The sequence below is a fragment of the Chionomys nivalis genome, chromosome 13 (genome assembly GCF_950005125.1).
Source record: "Chionomys nivalis chromosome 13, mChiNiv1.1, whole genome shotgun sequence".
Taxonomy (NCBI): domain Eukaryota; kingdom Metazoa; phylum Chordata; class Mammalia; order Rodentia; family Cricetidae; genus Chionomys; species Chionomys nivalis.
In genome coordinates this window covers 14,133,266-14,157,467 of record NC_080098.1, presented here as the reverse complement: position 1 = coordinate 14,157,467, position 24,202 = coordinate 14,133,266, and the positions used below count along the sequence as shown (strand labels likewise).

The following is a 24,202-nucleotide window of genomic DNA, read 5'->3' as shown; positions in this document are numbered from 1 at the left end:
CCTTGATCTAATCAGCTGTGGACAGAGACATGAGTTTACATGGGGCAGAATGTGGTAACCCACATGGAATGAGCACCAGTCTGGAACATGTGTCTTTGGTCAGCAACTACCCTGCGAAAAGGCCGAAAGTGTGGCTCTCATAAATCAGAAACTGGTCCACTGAAAGAGCAATCTCAAAGCTAATGTTAGGATGGGGAAGCATCCCCCTTTCTGAAATAAAGTAACAGATATTCAGATTTCACCCACTTCTCTATTTTCGACTATTAAAAAGCTGTAAAGATCAAAACTCCATGGTATAAACCCAAATCAGCAACTGGGCCCTTGTTCTGATACTGACTTTCAGTCTTTGAGCCCGTTCTCTCCTTTTCCCCTTTCCATCAGAATTCTACTGCTCATAGATAAAAATGCAATAGACAAAGGCCAAAAAATTCTGCTTAGAACTACAGAAAAAAAGTTGAACCTCACCCTTGGACTTGATCCAGTGCTCTACCATCACAAAACCCCTTGTGTAGAGCAGAAGCAGATTAAAAAAAAATAATAATAAAATTTTCCTTTTGTCTATTTTCCAGTATATTATATCTGAATGTTTTTTTAGAAATTTGTTTTGCAAAGTACTTGGGACTCTGCTACATCTCAATTATTCAATTAATTTCAATTAACTTCACAATTTTTAAAATTAGAATAATAAAATTATAAGCATAATTCATTTGGAACCTAAATTATTCTAGGACAGTTATTCATTTCCTCTGTGGCCCACATTTCAAAGAGTGTAATTATAACCATGAAATAACAAGTCTTAGAGGAAGGAAGGACAGTAAATTCTTCAAGTAAACAGATATCTGGGTTATTTATTTTATAATTTTAAATAACTTGAGTATGTTTGATTCATAATGCCATAGATATTCGATCCATACTTACAGAATGTGAAAAACAGAACATTCAAGATTTGGTAGAAGTGTTTACTCTTTGAGCAAATGCCATTTGCAAAGCTTCTTGATTGACCTGTTTTAAATTTGTCTGTCTACAAGATTTATCAGTCCACAGTTTGGAAGCACTATGTTAGAGACATTTACAAAAGTAAACGATCAAACCAAGATCCAATTTACTGAAATGTAGATGAGAGTAAAAATAGGAGCTTAACTAACTTTTCCATTCTGAGAATGGAAGTAATTATGATCTATGATAAAGAGTCATTCCTAGATGAAAAATCAGAGTATCCTCTGTGCTCTTTCCCTCCTCCAAGTCATTTCCTTCATCTTGCAGATACATGAAAACCAACACTAGACCAGTGAAGATTTTAGTTTTGAAAAAAGTTAACTAACAAGATGCATTGCAGCAGTACTTTGGTGTAAAATCAGAAAGACTGTGGGTTTAAAAAGCATATTATTATTACTTAAAACTGTATTAGTTTGGGGAAACACACTCTGCACAGCTTTTCAAAAACAAATGCACTATTTGCCATCACACATCTATCCTGTGACTGCATGAGAGTCATCATGAGGAACTCACAGGGCACTACCTGCACCCAATGACCTGTGCTCCAAAGAAACCATGGTGACAACCAAGAAGTCAAACACTTTTGTTACATTCTGTATTTATTTAAGCAAACCAAATGTGTTGATAGGAAATTAATGCATCATAAATCCTTTACAAACACATGTAGTAGACACAGAATACCAAGACCCTGAAGAGAGAATATGTGAGAACATAGTTCTATGAAAGCCACTGTCATTTTCCTCCTGGCGTCATTCAAGTAGTTTCAATAGATAGCAATCTGATTTCCACAAATGCTAATGGTTTTGGTGGCCTTGAAGGGATTTTGAGGGACTGCAGTGTAATGCATGGGAGGCCAGGCTTTCTGTGCTATTTCAATGCTGCTGTATATTATGAGGAGAAATCATTTCTTAGCACATGTTTACTGTGACAGCAATAAGATGTGAACTCATTTGCATAGGTTAGTCCTTTGACATCACAATGTGCCTCTGGTCCACCAAGGCTTAAAGATTCACAGTGTAGAGGAAAAAAAAACATGAATTAAAGCATTTCTACTAAAATATATTTTAATAGCTGGTGTTAACAATTTGCATAACAAAAGCCAAATTATACTAATAACCTTATATCATTCTATGATTCCCCTTCCAAGGAAAATCATTTACTGCTTCTTTCAAAATCATTATGCTCTCAAAGTTAGTACAGTTTTACAAATTAATCACCAACCACAATTGTACATATTTCAAAGCAAACAGAATCCAAAGTACACCATTCCAATTCGTGTTTTTATCACAGGTCAAAAGCCAACAGTTCCACAAATATCATGCCTGTTACACACTTGCAAAATGCTTAGCAATCCATTGGATGAACACAAAGGAAGGCGGCTGCATTGCAGTTTTCTCTCTCTCCTTTAAAGGAAACCATCTTTAACAATAATTGACAACAGTAATGTGTGTGCTATGCAACAGGATACCATACATCAGACACAGTAAGCATGTGGAATCCTGGGGATAGACTGGTCACAGACAGTTGGGGAGGATATTTTCCCAGGGAAGCATGAGGAGTCTAGCATCTTATGTGCCCTGGAATGATGATCACAGAATATACCCACAATGTCTTGACTCTTTTGGTCATCCGTTATTAACAGCTACTTGCCTGAAAAAGGGACCTAAGGGGCATGGAATCCTTCAGAGAGTTTTTCATTTTAGCATCTTAAATTAATTTACATAGCTTCCTACTCAACTAAAGCTTTCTCATCATGTTGTATTACCCCATACAAGTGCAATGCAGCCACATTCAGATTATCGGAGACAAACAGTTAACACAAGATCAAGTCATAAAGCTCATCATACGCAGTGAATTCAGCCTCATAATATAACTAATCTATCTCACCATAAATATTTTAAACCCCAAACTTAAACTTAATGCTTATATTTCTCAACTATATATAAATCCACAAGAAAAAAACCAACTTTTCAGAAAATGGAAGAAGTCAGTATTTTCTAAATTTCTAAACCTTAAGAAGGAAAATACAACCTGCAACATCTTTCATTTGGTGCATCCCACTTCTCACCACAAAAATAGCAATCATGTATCATAAAATATTGTTATAGAATATGCAGAAGCTTACTTGCTTGGTTTCCTTTCCAAGACCATAATGATAAACAAGTATAATCAAAAAGGCACCTATTTTGTATATATCTATATTAGAACATTAGTATAAACTATATCCACTGTATATAGGGCTGCATTATTAAAGATCACACTTATATTCTTTATTATTTCACTGAAAGCATTCCACTAGAGGTGGAGGAACCTGAACACTGGGTGTGTCATTTGTGGAAAAGGTTTTCCCAGCATTCCTGGAGTGTTATGAACCTCAGAACAAAGATCTGGAATGAAAGACTTTAGTAAAACTGGCCAAATGACATCATCATCTTGAAACAAAGGGCCTTGGTGAGAGAGGGACTGTTCTAATATCACCCATGCCCACACAGGGTGCTTGGGGAAATTGTGCTTAGACATTCCTAGATGCTCTGTGGAGGCTGAGATACATGGGAAGATGCAGGGGCTCCATGAAGAAGGACAACCAGATCGAAATTCCAAACTGGGTTTGCTGCACACATAGGAACACAATGAGGACATGAAGTATTCATTTTGTCACAGGTTAGAAATAGTAAGCTCTCTGGAGAAAAAGAAAGTTTTTTCAAATCTACTACAAAAGCTTACAACAAAAGCATTATATTCTGTTGTTAAACTTTTCTCAAGAGGAACATGAACCAAATACATTTGTCTCCAGAGTCCTTGAGAAGTATCTCAAGCATCTTCCTGTGCATCTGTCAGGCTTGAGAAACCACCGCATTTAGGAACAGGTGCACGCTCTCTGTGCTTGGCATTTAGTTTCCCTTAGCTTGATTTCTAAAGGGCTTGTTTTTAAATTCATCTTTAGCTGTCAGTGTTACACGTGAGATACTGGCTGCCAAACTCCAAGGGGGAGGGAGGCATGTGGAGAGTGTATAAAAAAAAAATAAAGTGTTTTCTAATGATGCTGAAAAAGATGGCATCTGGATATGACACATCTGGGCTCCTCTTTTCTGACGAGGTGGGTAACATCCTTACATGTGCTGGTAACAGTGTCACAAGTATCAAGAGCATACAATGTCTGGTTCTGCCTCAGTCTGTATTGAGAATAACTGCCCCTTATTGAGTCCAGATCAGATTTTAATTCAGAAAGACTTAAAATAGAAAACTCTTGCTATGCAAACATTATGTATAGCTCAACATTTAGGACACTTATTTCCAAAATACGGACCGACTTTCACATCCATCAAATCTGACTTTGAAATTGATGAGTGCCAAAAACGTGGGCCACTGAGCTGATACTTTGTGGAGACTAGCTGATGTCCAACATCATTTCAAAGTCGGCTTCGGTTGAGCTTCCTGCACACAATTATCAAAAATCATACCTTCCCTTCATTTAGCCTGAAGTTTTAATCAACAACGACTCTCTTTTTTAATAATCACAAACACACAGAAATGGTCTGCCTGGGGAAGCATAAAGACACATAACATAAACGAGCCAGCTTATCACTCTTGCTATTAGTTTTAAGATGCTTGTAAAATTATTGCAGGTGCAGTTTGGTTTTTTTAGGTGTGTTCAAGACATGAAAACAGTTGGGAAGGTTAATCATGACTGGTTATTCAAATGACAGAAAATTAGCTCAGCTCTTTATTTACAAAGCTATAAAAACCCTTTCCAGGGAAATCTCAGTTATTTTTTCTTTTCAATATTCTATCGGTATCACAGAAACACAGCTCAGTGTAATAAAACTTTTCTTTAAGGCAAATCTAATGAAACTACTGATTTTCAAAAGTATGAACTCACTTTCAAAGTTTTCAATAAATCAGCTTTGAGTTTGGCCTTATAAACATTTCATTCAAATGTTTTTCACTGGTGGGTGCTTTGTTAATTTCCTTGAACACATTGGGTGGATAGTCCCACAATCCCAGTATCTTCTCACAATTTTGTGACTGATCTCTCCTGTTTCACATCTCAAATGAATGCCACCCTGCTTCAAGTCACAGTAGGAGGCACCATGAGAAAAACAGAGTTTGATAAACATCAAATCCACTAACTTCGACTGCAGACTGCAGAGAAAATTTAAGATACAATAGTAATGGTTCTACTTGGGGCTCTGACTTATAAAAACCCTGAACATTCTCTCAAAACAAGACATCTATTTCTTTCTTAGTGAATCATCTGTTGGTTGCACCAAAAAAAAAAAAAAGAAAGAAAAATCTCTGATGATTTTCTTATCTAATCCTGAAAGTAAATGAAAACCAAGGTTGGGAAAGGAATCCTTTTTATAGATATACTTAGTGACTATATTTCCATCCCAGAGTCTGAAGACCAATTGTCAAAATATAAGATCAAATCGTTGAATTGTGGCGCAAACTTCTACTTACTGTTTTGTATTTTGCTTTCCCTCCGCTATACTGTATAGTCCATTTCCCCTTACAGAGAATGCTGTCCAATTCACTGCTCTTTTAAATCAATGGTAGTAGCATTAAGTGAGCAAAAGCTATCCAGTAAATACATAAGTCTTCTAATTTACTAGAGTATATGTGTATTTCCTCAGGCATGAGTCTTTCAAAGCTAGAGTTTAATACAGCAAGAAAGTCTCAAGCAACTTTTCAAAATGTTTTCTTATGAGCTGGCAACTATAACAAAGGGCAGGGCAAGATCAGCCACACTGCTGACTTTTATAACAAGGATGGGCAAGCAGCTGCCATGTTACGGAAGCTTAAGCCCACTAGACATGCAACAGGATAGAGGCTACTAGGGAAATAATACAGATGACATTGAACTTTGCCCTTTGCAGAGTAGCTGTGAAGTTACCGGTCCTGAAGGTCTGGGGACCTAAGCATGTGCTCTGTCCTACAGAATGTAAATGGAGATTGACTGCGCCATGAAACGCATGTGAAATACCAAGAAACACTGAGAAATATAGGCTATACCCTGAAACAATGAGAATTAACTAGATCCTGGGGAGCCTAGGGAAAGGGCAAGTTTCCTGCCTGCTCCCAAAGGCTACGGTCAATATGATTTTAACCAGATTCATTCTGCCACTGCTCCCATTTATTATATTAGGCAATTCTCACTTGAATTGAAAATTACCCAATGATTCAAAAGCTGAACAATTTTTAAATTATTGGCTGTGTTGCTAGACTATGAGAATTGGCTTCAGATGATTCCAGGTGACAGCTAAGAAGTTTCATACACTTGTTACATGTAAGGGACAATCAACATCTCTATTAAAGTCTACAAAAATACATTTCCCAGAAGGGTTGAATAGCCAACTAAATGAAACCACAAACACAATTAGCAGCACCAGGTCTCCAGACCTAATGGTTTTCTTTACAGGAATTACTATGGATGCTGCTATTTCCAGCCCAAAAGTCATTCCTTCCTCCTGGTACCTGTGTGTCTAATTGTCAAAGTAAGGGTACATTATTGTAAAATAATTGCCAAGTTATCTGAAAAGTATCTTCTATCTTTTAAAAAGATTGGGTTTAGAATACATCAGAATAAAGCTCAAAGGGCGAGGAGGAAGAATTAATTCACAAACTCAATATAATTTGCCGGGAGCATGCCCGTTCTCCCGGTTCTCTGCACAGTGCCATACATCCAGCCGTCATCAATCGGCTGCACGTTGACAATGTAGTCACCATCGCGGAAGGAGACCTCATCTTCATCCTGGGCACTGTAGTCGTACATGGCTCGGTAGGTCCTCTGAGAAAAGAAGAAGTGATTGGGTATTGCAGTCACAGGTACAAATCTGGGTCCCAACAAACCACCACACACATGATGAGCATGGAGGCTTATAGGCATTGCTACCTCTGGGCAGTTGCAAGCCACGGATGCCACCTAATTCTAGAAATCTCAAGTTTGTTCATCTAGAGAAGACAGATCTAAGATCAAAGCAATGATCCCAAAAGATGACACAATAATTCAGCCTTAAAAGACAACAATGAAATACAATAATTAAAATAGTGTGCTTGCCTAAAAATAGTCTTCGAAAAAGTAACACTGGGTCCCACACACAGAAAATCCCAGAAGCCTTAGAAATGTAGATTTTCCCCCATCCCTCATTCTTCAGATTAGCCCCTTCCCCTACTTAACAGCAAGCCCATAGTCCACTGGTTTTCTGTTAATGTCTCCCCCTTGTATAGAAAATGAACTTTTCTGATGTAAGTACTAAAAATTTTTGTTCCCAATTAAGAATATATAAAAGAAATAATTTACTTAAACTTTACATATTTCATATCACAGTGCCACAAATTTCCTATAGAAAGTCCTGATTTTTGATGTACATATAAGGAACATGTTGTTAAAGTGAAATTTTTTTTTAATTTTTTTAAAAGTATTTATTTATTATGTATACAATATTCTGTCTGTGTGTTTGTCTGAAGGCCAGAAGAGGGCGCCAGACCTCTTTACAGATGGTTGTGAGCCACCATGTGGATGCTGGGAATTGAACTCAGGACCTTTGGAAGAGCAGGCAATGCTCTTAACCACTGAGCCATCTCTCCAGCCCCCAAAGTGAAAATTTTTAAAGTGTGTTTTTCTCTTTGTTTTAGTTCAAGACTAATAGTTCATCTAATATTTATAGTCAGTAAATCTCAAAGGCAAAAATATTCATAGATTAAAGAGACTGAGGAAAGTGGCTGGCACACAAAGGACCTGAAAGCACTTGACTACCTTACAGAACATCACCTGCTTCTAAGTATTGAGAGATGCAACTTCAGCATGAAGTACCAAGTATGACCACAAAGCAATCATCCTTCTGAACTTCAACCAAATGCTAATAGGGGTGTTGTAAGGATACTGTCATTCATAGACTTTCAATTAAAATGCAGTAATTGCATGTGGTAATTGTATAGATTTGGGAGTATAACATGTCATCTCAATACCTGGATACTATGATTGTCGGAGTAACTGAGATATCTACTTACTATTTCTTTGTGTTAAAAACATTTAAATTAAATTAAAATAGCTATTTGGCCTATGTCCATTCGACTTCTGAGGCCATTGTGATGAACATGAAGTTTAACTCTTTAACCTGACTATGGCATACCTGTACCTCCTTAGGCCTGGATGAAGAGTATACCCAGGTCTTTCCAATCATGAAGTAAAAATTGGGACACTGTGGTGGTTTGAATGAGAAATGTTTTCCATAGGCTAAGGTATTTAAATATTTGATCTCCAGTCATGGCAAAATTTAAGACATATGTCCATGCTAGAGAAAATATGTCACTGAAAGTTGACATTAAGAGAATATAGACTTGCCCTAGTTCTTGATTACTTTTCTGCTTTGTTCTTACAGTTGACATGTGATGTCTTAACTTTGTGCTCTGGCCACCATGCCTCCTTGTTCTGGGCATGGGTTCTCATCCCTCTGGAGCCCACGCCCAGATAAACTCGTCCCTCTCTAAGTTGCTTTCGGTCACGGTGTTTCATCACCACAACATAAAAGCAACATAAAAAGGATCCTGCTGCTAAATGACCTGATTGTTTTATTGCTTGATGCAGTGTTTATTAGTGTGATTGTTTCTCATCACTTGACCTCAGCAATGGTTTTGTTTCCATTGAAAGACCTACACAGATAGCAATGTGTCAGGTTTTTTTTTTCCCCAATGCTGGGGGTTGAGCTCAGAATCTTACATTCTAGACAAGCATTCTGTCACCAAGCTCTCCTCACTCTGTCATCAAGCAGGATGGGTTGACATCAACACTTACTAGGTTGGGTGAATGCTGCATGGACCTCATGGATGACACGCTGGTCTGGTGCATGTACCCGTAGCCTTGGGAGTGACTCTGCTGGTAAGCTCCAGGAAGAACAGGAGCTGCACGAGGACACACACAAATCCCTGAGGTTAATGCCCAAATGCTCTGCCTAAACCCAAGTGACTTTGAGCACTAACAGTAAAACAAAATGTCTTCGGTGCCTATGAAATCTGAGAAACAACAGTACAGGCAATCTCTAGATTAGTCCAAATCTTGGTATTTAAGGAGATTAATTTAAAAATCTGTTTATTGCGCAGTTAACTATGTTCCTTTAAAGATCAATAATTCTTTAAGAATTTCATGCAAACGGTTTGTTTTGATCATAATCACATATACCCTTCCCAACTCCTCCCTCCAAACCACCTTTGAGTCTTCTTCTGTTTTTGTTTGTTTGTTTGCTTGCTTACTTACTTATTTTAACCCATCAATGCCAAGTTGTGCTGCCCCACTACTCTTGAGTGTGGTATACCTACCAGCAATCACACCATTAAAGGAAATGATCTCCCCCTCTCCCAGGAGCTCTCAAAATGTCAGTCAACTTTGTTTTTAAGATTTCTATTACTCTACTGTAGATGCTATGTTAAAAAAAATAGTTGAAACAAAAATTACGATATTCTTAACAAAAAAAAAAAACATGCTTACTAAAAACAAAAACTGTAAAAAAGTAAAAAGAATCCAATAAGTGAGGGTAAAATTTTTGACCTAATTTTATATTACCCCCTCCAACACTCAAAGGACATCATGGAAGAGTGGGCAGAAAGAGTTTAGGAACAGGAGGATGGAATAATGTATATGTATAAACTCACCATGGAGCTCCTTGTCTCCTTTGGTATGTCTATAACACAACCCCTACACCTAAGGCTCAGGGAATCCCCTGAACAATTGTAAAATCCAGAAGACAAGGACATATGCTGCTATATAGTGTAACATATGTAGGCATGCCAGGAAAGCTGGCATATACAATATAGTTATCTACACAAGACTGCATAATGATAATTCCAGTCTTCATGCCAATGCATATGGGGAAATTTCACAAGGTCCCATCATTAGATGAAGAGCTATAGGCCATCAATGGCTGTTGAAAATGGGAGATGAGTCTTCTTCAAGGACAAGCCCCTCTGGTCAACCATAAAAACACGTAAAAATGAGCAACACTAAGTGAATTCTCTCTCTCTCTCTCTCTCTCTCTCTCTCTCTCTCTCTCTCTCTCTCTCTGCATGTGTGTGTAAACCAATAACAATTATAAAAGAATCATAAGTTTGAGAGGGAGTGTTATGAGGATTAAACCAATCCAAAGCTTTCTCAGAGGCCCAGATGAAAGGGCAAAAGGAGCACTAGCTCTGCGTTCCTGCCCAGAAGTATACTTGACAAACTGTAGTATGGAGCCAGGGCCAGGGCCTTGAAAGAGTTAAGGGTTTTCGTACCTAGGAACCTGACTCTTCCCACAACTAAAAGGCTGTTGCTATCAGTCCCCAGGTCGCTGTGTGTTTGGTCAATAACACTAGAAATCCTGGGATCCCTTTGTGCAATATTGCTTGATTAGTTTATTGCTGACTCCACCCCCATGGCGTGGTAGCTTTCTGTTGACTCTGTCCTTTTCCCCTGCAGACAGTGTGGAAGATGCTGTGCTTCTTTCTAGGCTTTCAAGTAGGAGTCGTCTGCTCATGCAGACCTCTTGATTCCAGCTTTCCCTCTTCTTAATTCTCATCCCTGATCCTCCCCTTCAATTCCTCACAGTTTGGGACCCTTATTCCTGCATGTTTGGGTCAGCGTGGAGCAGGGACACAGAAAGCAACAGAGAGGAATTAAGGGAGGGTTTAAAATTATATGAATTCTTCAGCAAATAAAAATTTGAATGGTAAAAGATATGACATATACATTACACTCAGGAACTCACTGCCACTATGGTTACCCGAACAAGACCTGAACAAGACTTGGCCAGTCCTCATTTTACCATGGATGAAAGGAGATCATGAGGTCCCATCCCTCCACTAGTGGTTGTTGGCAGTTAATGGTTGCTTAGGGAAGTAGTGTCATTTTTCCCTAATGGTATGATACTGATAAGTTGCCCATGCATCAATAAATAACCCCAACCCATTCTCATGTGTCAACAACAATTAAACTTTATGCCCAGTGAGTTACACACACACATGCACACACACATACACATGCACACACACACAAACACACACACACGAAAATACAGAAGAAACTTGTTGGGAAAGTTTCAATGGGAGAAGGGAGAGGGATGAGAGAGGGCATGAGAACTGAAAATAACTAAAATTATTCATTATATATGCATATGAAACTATCAAAGAATAAAACAAAAAAAACAATCAGGAGTTTCTTAAGTACCATCCTCCTATGTTAAAATATATCAAAATGGTGTCCACTGAATTTTTACCATCTTCACCACTAATTAGGACAATCAGAAGACATAGTTTCTGAGCCAAGCATGGTGGTGATTGTTATGGGATATTTGCACACTGTGTGAAGATGTATTTGCTATGATTAGTGTAATAAAATGCTCAATAGCCCATAGCTAAGCAGGAGGTATAGGAGGAATCAAGGCGTGCATGCAGAAGACACCAGGAGATATGGAGAAGAAACAGGAGGTGCAAGATGGTAGAGAGGAAACAACACACAGTAGAACAGATTAATAGAAATGGGTTGATTTACATAATAAGAGCTAGTTAGGAATGAGCCTAAGCTATAGGCTGAGCTTTGATAATTAATTAATAAGAAGTATTGTGTCATTATTTGTGATCTGGCTGCCCAAATAAAATCCAACTGCAGTGCTTGCCTGTGACTCCATCACTGAGAAGGCTGAGGCAGAAGCACAATGAGTTTAAACCAACTCAAGCTGCACAGATTGTATTTAGGACGCTTGAGTCACAAAACAAGATTCTGACTCGAAAACAAGCAAGCAAACAACAAAAACAAAAATCCACTCAAACCAAAACATACAAGCAAACAAGACATCATTTATTTCTTGATGAGCTCGGATTTCTAGACAAACCACCTAAAACAGAGTACAGAAGCTATTAAAAAAAAGGTCTACAAACCCATAAAAAAAGCATATATTTGTATGTGAATTTCTCTATATGTCTGTATTTTTCATAAACCACATCAGTTTTAGCAAATTTGTATATTCATAGCAATATATTATCAACAATAATTTATAAAACAGCAACCAAACAAATTAGTTCCCAAAGCATAACCAGCGGCTCTCTTACTGATAGGGATTCCACATGTATCCATCTTTCTTGGCAGAAATTTCGGCAGAGGATGAGTGGAGCTTTCTTCATGAATAGCATCCAAAGCAATACGTCTGTATTTTTAAAGTATTTGTAAGCAAACTAGCTATCAGTGAAAGCATTTCAGTACTATGGTCTTCATTCTGGTTTGTATAATTATATACTTCATTAGAAAGAGATGTACAATACATGTGCTATTAAAACCATAATAGTTTGCCATTTTAGTTTAATCAAGTTGAGCATATACCTATAATAGGTTTATTTATTCAGGTCAATTTTTATAATAAAAGGAATGAACAGATATAATTCTCAGGTGTTGTGAGTTTAATATTTTATAAATGGCAAATGCATTCTAATGGTGCATGAAATCAATTCTTTAAAGAAGTTTAATGATTAGCAAATTAAAACCTGCAATACGTTCTCCAGATGACAATGATACTAAGTTGAATGGAGATTCTTTTTTAATAATTTGTGAGTGTATTTATATTATGTTATTATTATAAATTGCACTTAGTATCCAGGTAGGTCATCAAAGAGAGGTTGCCAAGATACCTACTTAGATTGCAATTACTATAAATTTACTAAACTATGATTAAACCACAAATCCTTCCAGAAAACAGTCCTGGTTAAGAATATCAACCCAATTTTCATACTTAATGTGAAGGGTTGTTAGGGATATTATCAAACTCTAATCACGAGGAAAAAAATAATAAAAATCACTCTAAATATCCAGGCTCTTACTCTTGCTAAGGAGGAGACTTTCCTGTGGGGGCAGAGGAAGCTGAGAGCAATGACTTCCCTCCTCAACCCCTGGCAGAAACTCCTCAATCACCATGTGGCTCACTGCTGTGGCTGCCACACAGTAAGTCTCTACAGCAATTCACAATAATTACGAGACTGTCTGCTAAGTTCCAGGCAGGCCACACAAAGGAATGACAAAACAATTGCCCTCTGGAAACCATGACGGCCCTGGGCAGCCAGCCCTTCAGTCAATTAGGGAGATGGTTCTGGATATGCATATAGGGCATGTCCGATTAAATACATAAATTAACGATGTAGACTGAAAAAAACCCTCAAAACTTGTTTTCACCATTTAGACAAGTAATTTCTTCATTAAATATTATTTGAATCTACTCATAATTTTAAAGATCATTTAGACATGTCTGTTCATTTACCTGAAAGAAAAGAAACTATATGCAAATCCATCACTATACCATTCAATTATAAACTTTAAGTTTTATGCAAGAAGTATACCCATCATAAAATATTTTGGGGAAATGTCTCAGGAAAGAACATTAGGAAAAAGTGTGCTATCCCTGAGTCTACAGTTCATAGTCTATACGCCACAATTCCAGCTTTGTGCCCATGTGTACTAGGACCACTGCTTCACAGTGCTCTCTACTTTTTGGAAAACAAAAACAAAAACAAAAAGTATGCATCCTCATGTATTCAGCTGCTCAGAACTGTCCTTCAAAGGGAACCAGCAACTTCTGTTAACACACTATGAAATTCGAGGCATCCAGTTTAGTTCTGGGTGTGTGGGGGTTACAAGCAGGGACAAGAGCTCAGGAAGAGCCACTGCAGGGCAAGTGTGTCTTCCAGCCCTGCGGTTTTCATCATGCCTTCACTGATTATCCTCATCTCTCTGATTCCTTAGTAGAAAGTTTCCATGGGGTTGTAAAGCTTTCCTATCTGCCTTATAACTACTGCACTAAAGGAGCTTCTAAATCCTACTAGAACTCCAAAACATCACTGAAAGCCCAAGGAAAACGACAAAGTAAAAATAAACAACAGTTCTTAAAAAGAGGCATGAGTATCATTCTGTATTGCTCTTACACTACAGGGATGCCTTTCTTGAAACCTAGGAAAACAAACAAAAAAATTAAAGGAGTGGCTTTAAAATTCCAGGTTGATAACTCAATGCAAGACCTACACAATGACAGCATGGGCTAACATCTCAATGTGGATAGGGGAAATCTCACAAGACCTCACCCCTAAATGAAGAGCTAAGGCTATTAGTGACTGCCAAGAGAATCAGACTAGCCAAGGATGAGTCCCTTGGTAGGTTAGCCAAACCCAAGTGGTCAGCTCTGAACAATACTTACGAGCAACACTAAACAAATTCAGAAGGGTGTGCGTATGTGTGTATATATACATATATATGCACACTAACTGGACTCAGAGGGTGCGAGGATGTGAGGGTATGTGATATATATGTATATATGTATATATGTGTGTGTATATATATATGCATATGTGTATATAGATATAGATGTGATGGAGGAGTTACTTTCATTTAATAAAGAAACTGCCTTGGCCCATTTATAGGCCAGCCCTTAGGTGGGTGGAGCAAACAGACAGAATGCTGGGAGAAAGAAGCCGAATCAGGGAGTTGCCATGATTCTCCCACTCCAGACAGACGCAGGTTAAGATCTTTCCTGGTAAGCCAGCTCATGGTACTACACAGTAAATTAGAAATGGGTTAGATCAATATGTAAGAGCTAGCGAATAAGAGGCTGGAACTAATGGGCCAGGCAGTGATTAAAAGAATACAGTTTCCGTGTAATTATTTCGGGTATAAAGCTAGCCGGGTGGCGGGACGCAGCACAGCCTGCTGCTCTCATTAGCCGCTCCTTCAACATAAATGTGTAACCATTATAACTAAAGAAGAGGAGATTATGAAATTGAGAGGTGGGGGAATCTATGGGAAGAACTGAAGAGAAGAAAGTGTGGGATAGAAACAATGTAAATACAATACTCATGTAAAAAAATTTTCAAAAACTAAATGTTTAAGAGAAAAAAACTCGGTGAAATATTACTATTCTTTGTTTGAGATTCCTTGCATTCTGTGCATGAGGTCTACACTTGCTATTACAAAAGCAAGATGCTAAGGTTAACTGCAACAAGCAAAGGCAACGTATAAAAATAAAAGAAACATGGTGGCCTTTTCTCAAGCTAGTGGTCAGCGTTCATTAAAATGAGGGCAGGTGAGTGTTCACATGATGCAGTACTTTCCGAACTCAGGGAGACTTACCTTCAGGGATTGTCATAACATTAATACTTCAAAACAAGTTTTCACTTTCCCAAGGCAACAACAAAACACAGAAGAGTGGACAACTTTATTTTATGTTGGTAAGATTTACCGACCAGAGATGTGGAAGTTGACCAAAGGACCAGTTCACACTCAATCTGGAACATAATACAATATTTGTAAAACCAAAATGTTTCTTCCTCTGTGCCATGAAGTTCTTCCATACATCACTTGTCTCAATAATTTCTAAATAAATGTTATTTTTTAATTTTTAGATTTATTCATGTGTATGAATACTTTGCCTAAACATTTATATATGCACCATTTGTGTGTTCGGTGCCCAGGAAGGCCAGAAATGGGTGTTGGATTCCCCTGGAACTGGAATTACAGGTGGTTGTAACTGTAACCTGTAATTTGGGTGCTGGGAATTCAACTGGGCCCTCCTCAAGAGCAATAAATAAACAATTGTTAATCTTATGTCCAATAAAATTGAAGGCTTGGCCGTTAAACTGGAAGGCTGGAGGAGGATCACCTTCTCCTGAGGAGAACACAAGACACTAAAGACAAAGCAGAGGTTTTGAAGACCTCTCCTGAGCAAAGGTTAGTAAATGTCCAAAGTCCAATTACTAAAGATGAATAAGGCTTTATTGGCTGTACACATGATGTGAACTGAGAATATAATTAGGGTTTTGTTTTCCTTCAGAGGCTCACTATTTCATAAATCCAGCACAATCAGGAAACTGTCCTTCAGAAATTTTCCAATAATGAGTTCAGGACACAACAGAATGAAATTGTTGTCATTATTTCTTTCCCCAACACTTCAGATTTATCAACTAATGCATGGTGAAGAATTTAATGAGATTGTGTTTTGGTTTGGGTTTCAGAACAATGTATCTCTATATTGACAATGAGAAAGCATTTCTGCGAAGAAAAAAGAATGAAGATTCTGCTTATTTGACCGTCTATTCATGAGCTAAGTTCTAAGATCCCTTTTATTAGGAGCAAGGTGGCTGAGACATTAGGACAAATCTTTTTTATAAAAATTGCCCCCTCCAAAATAAATGTAGTCCAATAGTGTGATCATTCTGGTTAAATAACTTTTGATTTATTACATTTATTCATTTATTTAATAGGTGCATGCCATGGGATGTTTAGAGGTCAGAGGATGACTTATGGATATCAGTTTTCTCTTTCCACTCTGTGGGACCCAGGTATTTAATTCAGATCATCAGGTCTGGCGGCAAGCACATTTACCCACAGATGATTCATCTCAGGACATCTCAAATAGCTTTTAAAGATATTTTTATTGTGTGGCACCTGAGTCCCCATAAACCACAAGTGGAACCTAAATCCACAAAGTTTATGCTCAAACCAACGGTGATATAAATTACATATCTGAGGGATCCCTTTGTTTTTTTTTTTTCTTTTTTATTATTTTTATTGTGCTATATATTTTTCTCCACTCCACTCCCTTCCTCTCCTCTCCCCTTCTACCCTCTCCCATGACCTCCATACTCCCAATTTACTCCAGAGATCTTGCCTTTTTCTACTTCCTATGTAGATCAATGTATGTTTCTCTTAGGGTCCTCTTTGTTGTCTAGGTTCACTGGGGTTGTGGATTGTAGGCTGGTTTTTCTTTGTTTGTGTCTAAAAGCCACTTATGAGTAAGTATATATTATATTTGTCTTTCCGGGTATGGGCTACCTCACACAATGTAGTTTTTTCTAGATCCATCCAATTTCCTGCAAATTTCAAAATGTCATTATTATTATTATTATTATTTTACCATGGAGTAGTACTCCATTGTGTAAATGTTTCACATTTTCTTTATCCCTTTGAATGCTAAGAAATTCTTTGCTTTTTCTGAAAGGCAGAAACAAGGCAGATGACCTCCAGGTTTTAGTTTGCTTGTTTTTTAGTGCCAAGTTCTGGAGACAACTACTTAAGAAACAGATTTTTCACGCAGTAACCCAGGAACTAATAAACATAAAACAAAAGGACATGATCTAGAATTTAGTTAAAACTGTCGAGTTTTGAAGGCATACCCAACCATCACTGTGGTAGAATAACTGCTCAAACTTGAAGAATATGTACAAATCTGCAGCCTGGGATGAAGCCACAGCGGACACCTGACCTTCATCTGCTGCACCTGCCTTTCCCTCCCTATGCCTGCTGGGACTAAAAATCCCACACACAAAACAATGACCACATGCTTTGCTCCCTGTCATGTAAGTCCGGACTCAAATCTGATTATCGTAAAACAAAAAATAATCACAGCAGATATGCCAAGGTTACTGAGAGTTTGGAAAGTTCAAGGGCACTGAGGTCTGAGGAGCAGAGACGATTCCAGAAATGATGCACTGAAGTTTGAAGAAGAGCAGTCTGTGATTCCTGCTGGAGGAAGATCAGGATGCGATGAAGAAAAAAGAAGGAGAACACTCCTAAGTGCTTATGATGAGGAGGGAGGCAGGCTAATCATGCTCTAAGACTGTACTCTGTCTATACTCGATTTATGTCGGGTGTTGGAGTAATGTTGGGGGATGAGCCCCATAAGCAATATGTGTATTGTTAGTGAGATGTTCCCAAACATGTCTGGAAGAAACTGTGGGGTCAGTAATCCATTCACTTGGGGGAAATCAAAGTCGGATCTCAGAAAGTGGTATTCCTTCTGAGGCAATGGCCTTTTAAAATTTCTTTTGGGCCATTTTGGACTCTGACGAGAAGACATAAAGAATGGAGAAGAAGATGGGGGGAGAGGGAGAGGAAGGGAGGTAAGGAGAAAGAAAGCATTATTTCTTGGTTTCTCATTCAGATTGCAATATCATACTATTTTATGCAGAAAAACTATCTGCCTAATATGCACTTGTACATTTGATAAGCTATACATACTGATTGCATAATGATGTGTTAATCTACTAATTGGGTTTTATATTATAAAGAAACAAAAATTCATTTTCTTATCAATTAATTTCATAACAGAAATTTGGTCTATCGGCCATCAATTCTTCAAAGTTATCTGGACATAAAATAAATATAACAAAAAATGACTTCACCAGGTGTGACAATGCACACCTAGAATGCCAGCACTCACTTTACCAGGTGACAATGTACACCTAGAATGCCAGCACTCACTTTACCAGATGTGACGATGCACACCTAGAATGCCAGTACTCACTTTACCAGGTGACAATGTACACCTAGAACACCAGTACTTAGGAAACTAACAAGGGAAGATCCTGAGTTACAGGGCATCAGGAGCTACATAGTCAGAAACGCTCTCAAAATTCAAAAAACATAAAACATCCTGACAGATACAAACAAACTTTACAAATTCAGTTTAGAAATAACACCCAAATTCAGTTTGGAAATAGCCATTGAGAGTCTCTAGTTGAAATAATTTTCTTTATAAAATTCTAGTCAGAAAGAAATTAGGTTGACAAGGATGAAACTGGGGTCATAGAGTTGGAATATGGCTGAAAGTAGAACTAAATTTATTTTTAAATGAAGGTGAATATTTCTAGAAGAATATGTACAAATCTGCAGCCTGGGATGAAGCCACAGCGGACACCTGACCTTCATCTGCTGCACCTGCCTTTCCCTCCCTATGCCTGCTGGGACTAAAAATCCCACACACAAAACAATGACCACATGCTTTGCTCCCTGTCATGTAAGTCCGGACTCAAATCTGATTATCGTAAAACAAAAAATAATCACAGCAGATATGCCAAGGTTACTGAGAGTTTGGAAAGTTCAAGGGCACTGAGGTCTGAGGAGCAGAGACGATTCCAGAAATGATGCACTGAAGTTTGAAGAAGAGCAACTTTCTTTTTTTTTTTTTTTTTTTTTTTTTTTGGTTTTTCGAGACAGGGTTTCTCTGTGGCTGTGGAGCCTGTCCTGGAACTAGCTCTTGTAGACCAGGCTGGTCTCGAACTCACAGAGATCCGCCTGCCTCTGCCTCCCAAGTGCTGGGATTAAAGGCGTGCGCCACCACCGCCCGGCTCAGAAACTTTCTTTTAAGAGCTAAATGTTTTTATACCTGAAGTCTACAAATATAGAAGTAAAATGACTAACATGAAGAAGGAGACTAACACACCTTTCATCTCACATCCTTGTGCGATGAACATCAGAACCTGCTGACGCTCACTTGTGTGACAGACACCAAGGTCCGGCTCATAGTGCACATAGGTCTTTAGCTGCACTAGCCTCACATATCCGCTACTTTGTACCATCTTGTCATCACAGTCTTTCTCTTCCTCTTCCTTCCCAGATTACCATAATGACCACTGCTTTCTTCCCTATTTGCGTGTATTTAATCTTTTTTACTAATAATTTAAACACAAATGAGATCATGTGATATTTTTCACAGTGTCCTGGCCTGTTTTACTTAATGCAGTGTCCACTGGCTCCGCCATGTTCTAGAAAATGAAAACACCCCTTTTTAAAGGCTGAATAATAATTCTTTTGTATTTTATTCTACATTTTCTTTCATGCATCCCTCGGAGAACATTAAGGTTGCTGCCTGAGTTGAAAATAAAATGCTGCATTCATCATGAGAATGCTTTATAAGGATCTGATTTTATTTTTTAAGGATATGTACCTAGAAAAGAGATTAGTGGATTTTACAGCAATTATTTATACTTTCTTGGAAACCTTCAAATTATTTTCTGTAATAGTCTACATGCCCCCCAAGAGTACGTGATTATTTCCTCTTCCAAAGAATTATTTTATAATACAGTAGACTATCTAATTTTAAAACTGTGCTCATGGATAGGAGATAATAACCTTGAACTAGGCTCCAAAATGTTAAAAACTCCTCAATAAATATCATGAAAAGACTTGGGAACCTCTGGGTAGCATTCACACTAAAAGACATTTGGAAATACAGCTTTGTGTTTATTACTTGCATATATTAGTAGCTTATTAGTAGTAGTAGTATGTTCTTGTATTTGATACTTCTGCTCCAAGTTTAACAGGAAGTGAATTAATGACATTGTCCTAGAAAACTGAAGGATCTTGCTGTCCTCACAGTCAGCCTCCTGTCCATCATCTCTTCTCACCATACTCCCCATTTTTTGTAAGATAGGTAAGTGACATTCTCATACCTCCACTGTCCCCACAGAGTTCATGGCCTCATAACAAACGAGAGCATAATGAGGAAATTCTGATGGGTGCTTCTACTTTGGGGCAGAGCATATGCCATGAGCAAAATAAAACAATGAGTTCAGAAGTAGTTACATGAAAGCAGAGTATTTATTGCCGAAATTATTCTCGATTTCTTGGTTATGGAAGGTTTGCTGTCTCAAGATTTGTAATAAACATAACCTCCAATGTTATGTTCCAGTAATCTATCTTAATATTTTTAAAATTATAAATAGTAGTATTGTTTCCAAATTCAAGCAAACTTTAATTAGAGAGTAATAATAATGTCAAGGTTTATCGATTTAACACATGCAGCAAAACTGCTATTTATATTCCAGGTCAAACTTTAAATTGAACATATTTATATATCCAGTGATATTTATTCATTATAAATATACCAGGTGACAATGTTAGGATAGAGATTATGTCCTAACTGAATTTGGATTCTGGGATAGAAAGTATGCAAATTTGTTACTTAAATGTCAAGACATAGGGCTGGAAAGATGGCTCAGTGGTTGAGAGCCCTGGCTGTTCTCCCAGAGCGCCCAGAACTGATTCCCAGGACCCACATGGTAGTTTACAACTATCTGCACCTCCTCTTCTCACCTCCCCTTTTCTGGCCTCCAGGGACAACCAGGCATGCAAGTGGTACACAGACAGAGACACAGACGAAAACATCCACAGACACATGCAGTGTATATGGGATGTATGACCAAAGAAGGTCTTTCTGATTGGTTGATTTTAATCGGATGACTGAAGTAAGCAAGAAATAAAATCACTGGAGGAAAGAGTGTTCTAGGCAAGGAGACCAGTAATTGGGAAGGCTAGAGGCAGGAGGATAAACAAGATGGCATGGCCAGGAGGGCTGCACGGTCAGAGGAAAAGAGGAAAATGAAGATGCAGTCAGAAGCAAGGCCCAGATCGTGCAGTGCCTTGTGGACTATAGTCTTTCGGTTTTCGTCTGTGAGACCAGGAGCCTTTGGAGTATTTGAAGCAAGAATCTATTGAGATCAAATACAGCTTTTGAAAGGGTATCTCTGACAGTGGGGTGAGCCCAGGGCAGAGCAATATGGCTAAAGATGGAATTAGAGAGAGCAGGAGCCTAGTTCTATAAGCTCAATGCAATCAGAGAGTAATTCTCAAAGTATAGTAGAAGAAATGAGAAGTATCTCACTGGTGTTATACATTATTTTGAAGACAAAGCCAGCCATCGGGTGAACCAAATGTGAATCGTGGGAGGAAGAAAGTTGGTAACATTGTCTCCAAGGTTTTGCCCAAAGTATTAAATAATCACATCATAGCTGAGCAGGGAAGTACAAAGAGAAAACAAGTAGGGTGAGGAGAGAAATTAGAAATGAGATTTTGTTTTCAGATGCGAGATTTAAGACGCCTGTTCTCCTGCAGGAGTCTGGGAGTTGTTCGAAAGGAAGGTGCTTTGTTTTCACCACACCTGCTCTCCATATAAACAACAATAGCATAAAGACAATACAGCTCGCAACAAACATTCACAATGCTGTTTCTGTACCATTTGCTCCTCTATCTAAAAAGCCTTTGGTAGGACTGAGATGCAACAAATGTGAACCACACTCTTAGTAAATCACTAAGCCTCAAAGGAGAGCCCAGCAAGTCTGGGTAGCTGCTCCTCCAAATAGCCTATCATCTACAGGTAAGCCCAAGAACCAGGGTAACATGCTGCTAGATCCCATCTCTGCCAAAGAGGCTCTGTGCTGCCCAAACTCTAGTTGGGCATCTACTAGACCCACAAAGGCCCTGGGCACAAGAGGTGACAAACCAGGTCCCCAGTGTGCTCCCTTATTATCCATGTCAGTGTTTCTGTCTCCAAATCACTTTATCTATTTTCTACTTGGTCAGTTCTAATCAGAGGCAATGCCTTCCAGAACACCAAGTATCTGGTACACCATCCAGAATATGGTGAGTTCATTGAAGACGATAACTGTATCTTTTCTTTGTGTGTTTCAGTATCTCACCCACATGGAAGAGACTAGATAAATGGCAATAGGCAGGCAAAGTTACTGTATCACCAAACCTTGAGGGCAACTCTCTTCTTAATTGGTGCAGTGCTTTGTTACACCTTGTGGACAAGTGGGTCAGAATTTCAGAAAACACTGAAAGCACTCTTAAAAATCTACTCTGTTTTAAGCACATAGATGGTACTGTACATACAGTTGGCCAGGCTGAGTTAAGCTCCATGAACCGCAGACATTTCCTTTGAGTCAGGGAAGGCGGAAAGGACTGGGGGAAAGTTCACAGGTTGGAAAGCTGAAAAGTCTGTTTTGGAAAGTGCACCTGTTTTTCATTCACCAGCACACCCCTATGCCCTTTGATGCTTGTAGAAGAAACAGAAAAACGAAAAATACCTGAAGCCAAACTGAGCACACGCTCATACCTGGGGCAGCGAAGAATAACTGTGGCAACAGAAAAAGGCAAATGAAGGAAAGCCAATGAAACACAAAGCAGTACCAGGAGGCAGATACACCACGTAGACAAACACAAGATCAAAGGAGACCATAAGGCGGGTGTCCGCCAGACGACATGTGTGTCAGACAAAAAGCAAGCAAAGGACAGCACTGGAAGGCAGTGGAGATGATTTCAGCTATTCAAGAATCAAAATAAAATTGGATGAAGTTTAAATAAAATCCTCCGTTATTGAATCAAAATAGCACAACAGAGATATTCAAGGAAAGCCCTTTAGTAACTTAATCCATCGAAGAACAGCCTGGCAAGCAAAGCGAGTTTCAGATAATCACAGAGAATGGAAATATTCAGCAATCAAAGCAAGATGGGCAACTGGCACGAAAGACCAGCCGACGCAACAAGAAAATAGAAAATTCAGAGAATTCTTTTGGGTTAACAATGAAATCCAAACGCTGCACTGCTCTTTAAGGAAACAAGACGACTGTCTAACCCTTTGTCCTAACCATCAGCATCTCCCCCTCTCTCCGAAGAGGGACCCCAGTAACTGCCCCCTCACAGCTGCCTAGCCACCTAGCTTGTAAAGCGGAACAGATGGCTTTGGAACATAAACACATTGTCATAGAGACAAGGAAAAGAGTTCACTGAAATTTATGGCACTTCGCTAAAGAAGCATGAAATATCTCAGAACACTTTTGTGCCTGCACTCTTGTCTGCTGTGCACAGGAAATCAGAGCCAGGGTCAGGACCCAAGGTTCAGAGTCCTGATATACAGCATGGCTTTGTCACATATGTCCCCTCTACAGCAGGGGATGACTGAATATATATAAAAGGACCATTTTCTAGGATATAACACATTGTAATCATATAAAGATCCTACACGCTCACAATTTAAAGGAATCAAGAAAATCTGGACGAACAAAAAGAGCATTTGAAATACATAAGAACATTTTCCATTTTCTTCATCCTCTAGCAAGTGTTAGAAAATGCATTTCAAATTCTGGGGACAGAGTTTAAACAAAGGCACATGATTGACTGTTGTTGCTAAAGACACTAATTATTTCCACCAAACAGTTGTCATCACCATCAAATCCTGTCATTCAATCAATCAGCTCCTCCTCACCAGAGCCCAGCACAGCATGCATTTCAAAGGTAATCCTACATTTCAAAGCCTCCAAGAGGTCAGGAATACTATCTCTTCCCTTCCTCTTCAGGAAAAGGGAGGGGGGATCCCTCTGGGAATGTTCCTACTTCAAGTTGTTTTCAGCTTTACTTCAATGTCATTAAAACATCAAGACATTGAAACAAAAGTGTGAATGTTCCCTTCCAGGCCTTCTACAAGAGAGTTTATTTCACAAAGATATTCAGTGTGTGCATGAGAATTTATGGAGATTAGAGATCAATGCAAGGTGTCTTCTTCAGTCACTTTCTACTTTATTTATGTATTTATTGGCTAGATTGATTGCCTAGAGAGCCCACAGATTCTTCCAGGCTCTGCTTCCT

General features: G+C 38.6%; 1 protein-coding gene across 7 annotated transcripts in view; it reads right to left on the bottom strand.

Moving 5' to 3' along the window:
* Positions 1–845: 845 nt before the first annotated feature.
* Nebl (nebulette) overlaps positions 846–24,202 on the bottom strand; it is a 352,705-nt gene continuing 329,348 nt past the window's right edge. For 6 of the 7 annotated variants that reach the window (XM_057787023.1, XM_057787026.1, XM_057787027.1 and 3 more), the window contains 2 exons: positions 8,792–8,898; positions 846–6,784 (listed from right to left, as the gene is read on the bottom strand). In XM_057787023.1, coding sequence (XP_057643006.1) covers positions 6,608–6,784; positions 8,792–8,898 — 284 coding nt within the window. In that variant the 3' untranslated portion in view covers positions 846–6,607. The remainder of the gene's footprint in view (positions 6,785–8,791; positions 8,899–24,202) is intronic. The other variant, XM_057787029.1, reaches the window with a different exon arrangement.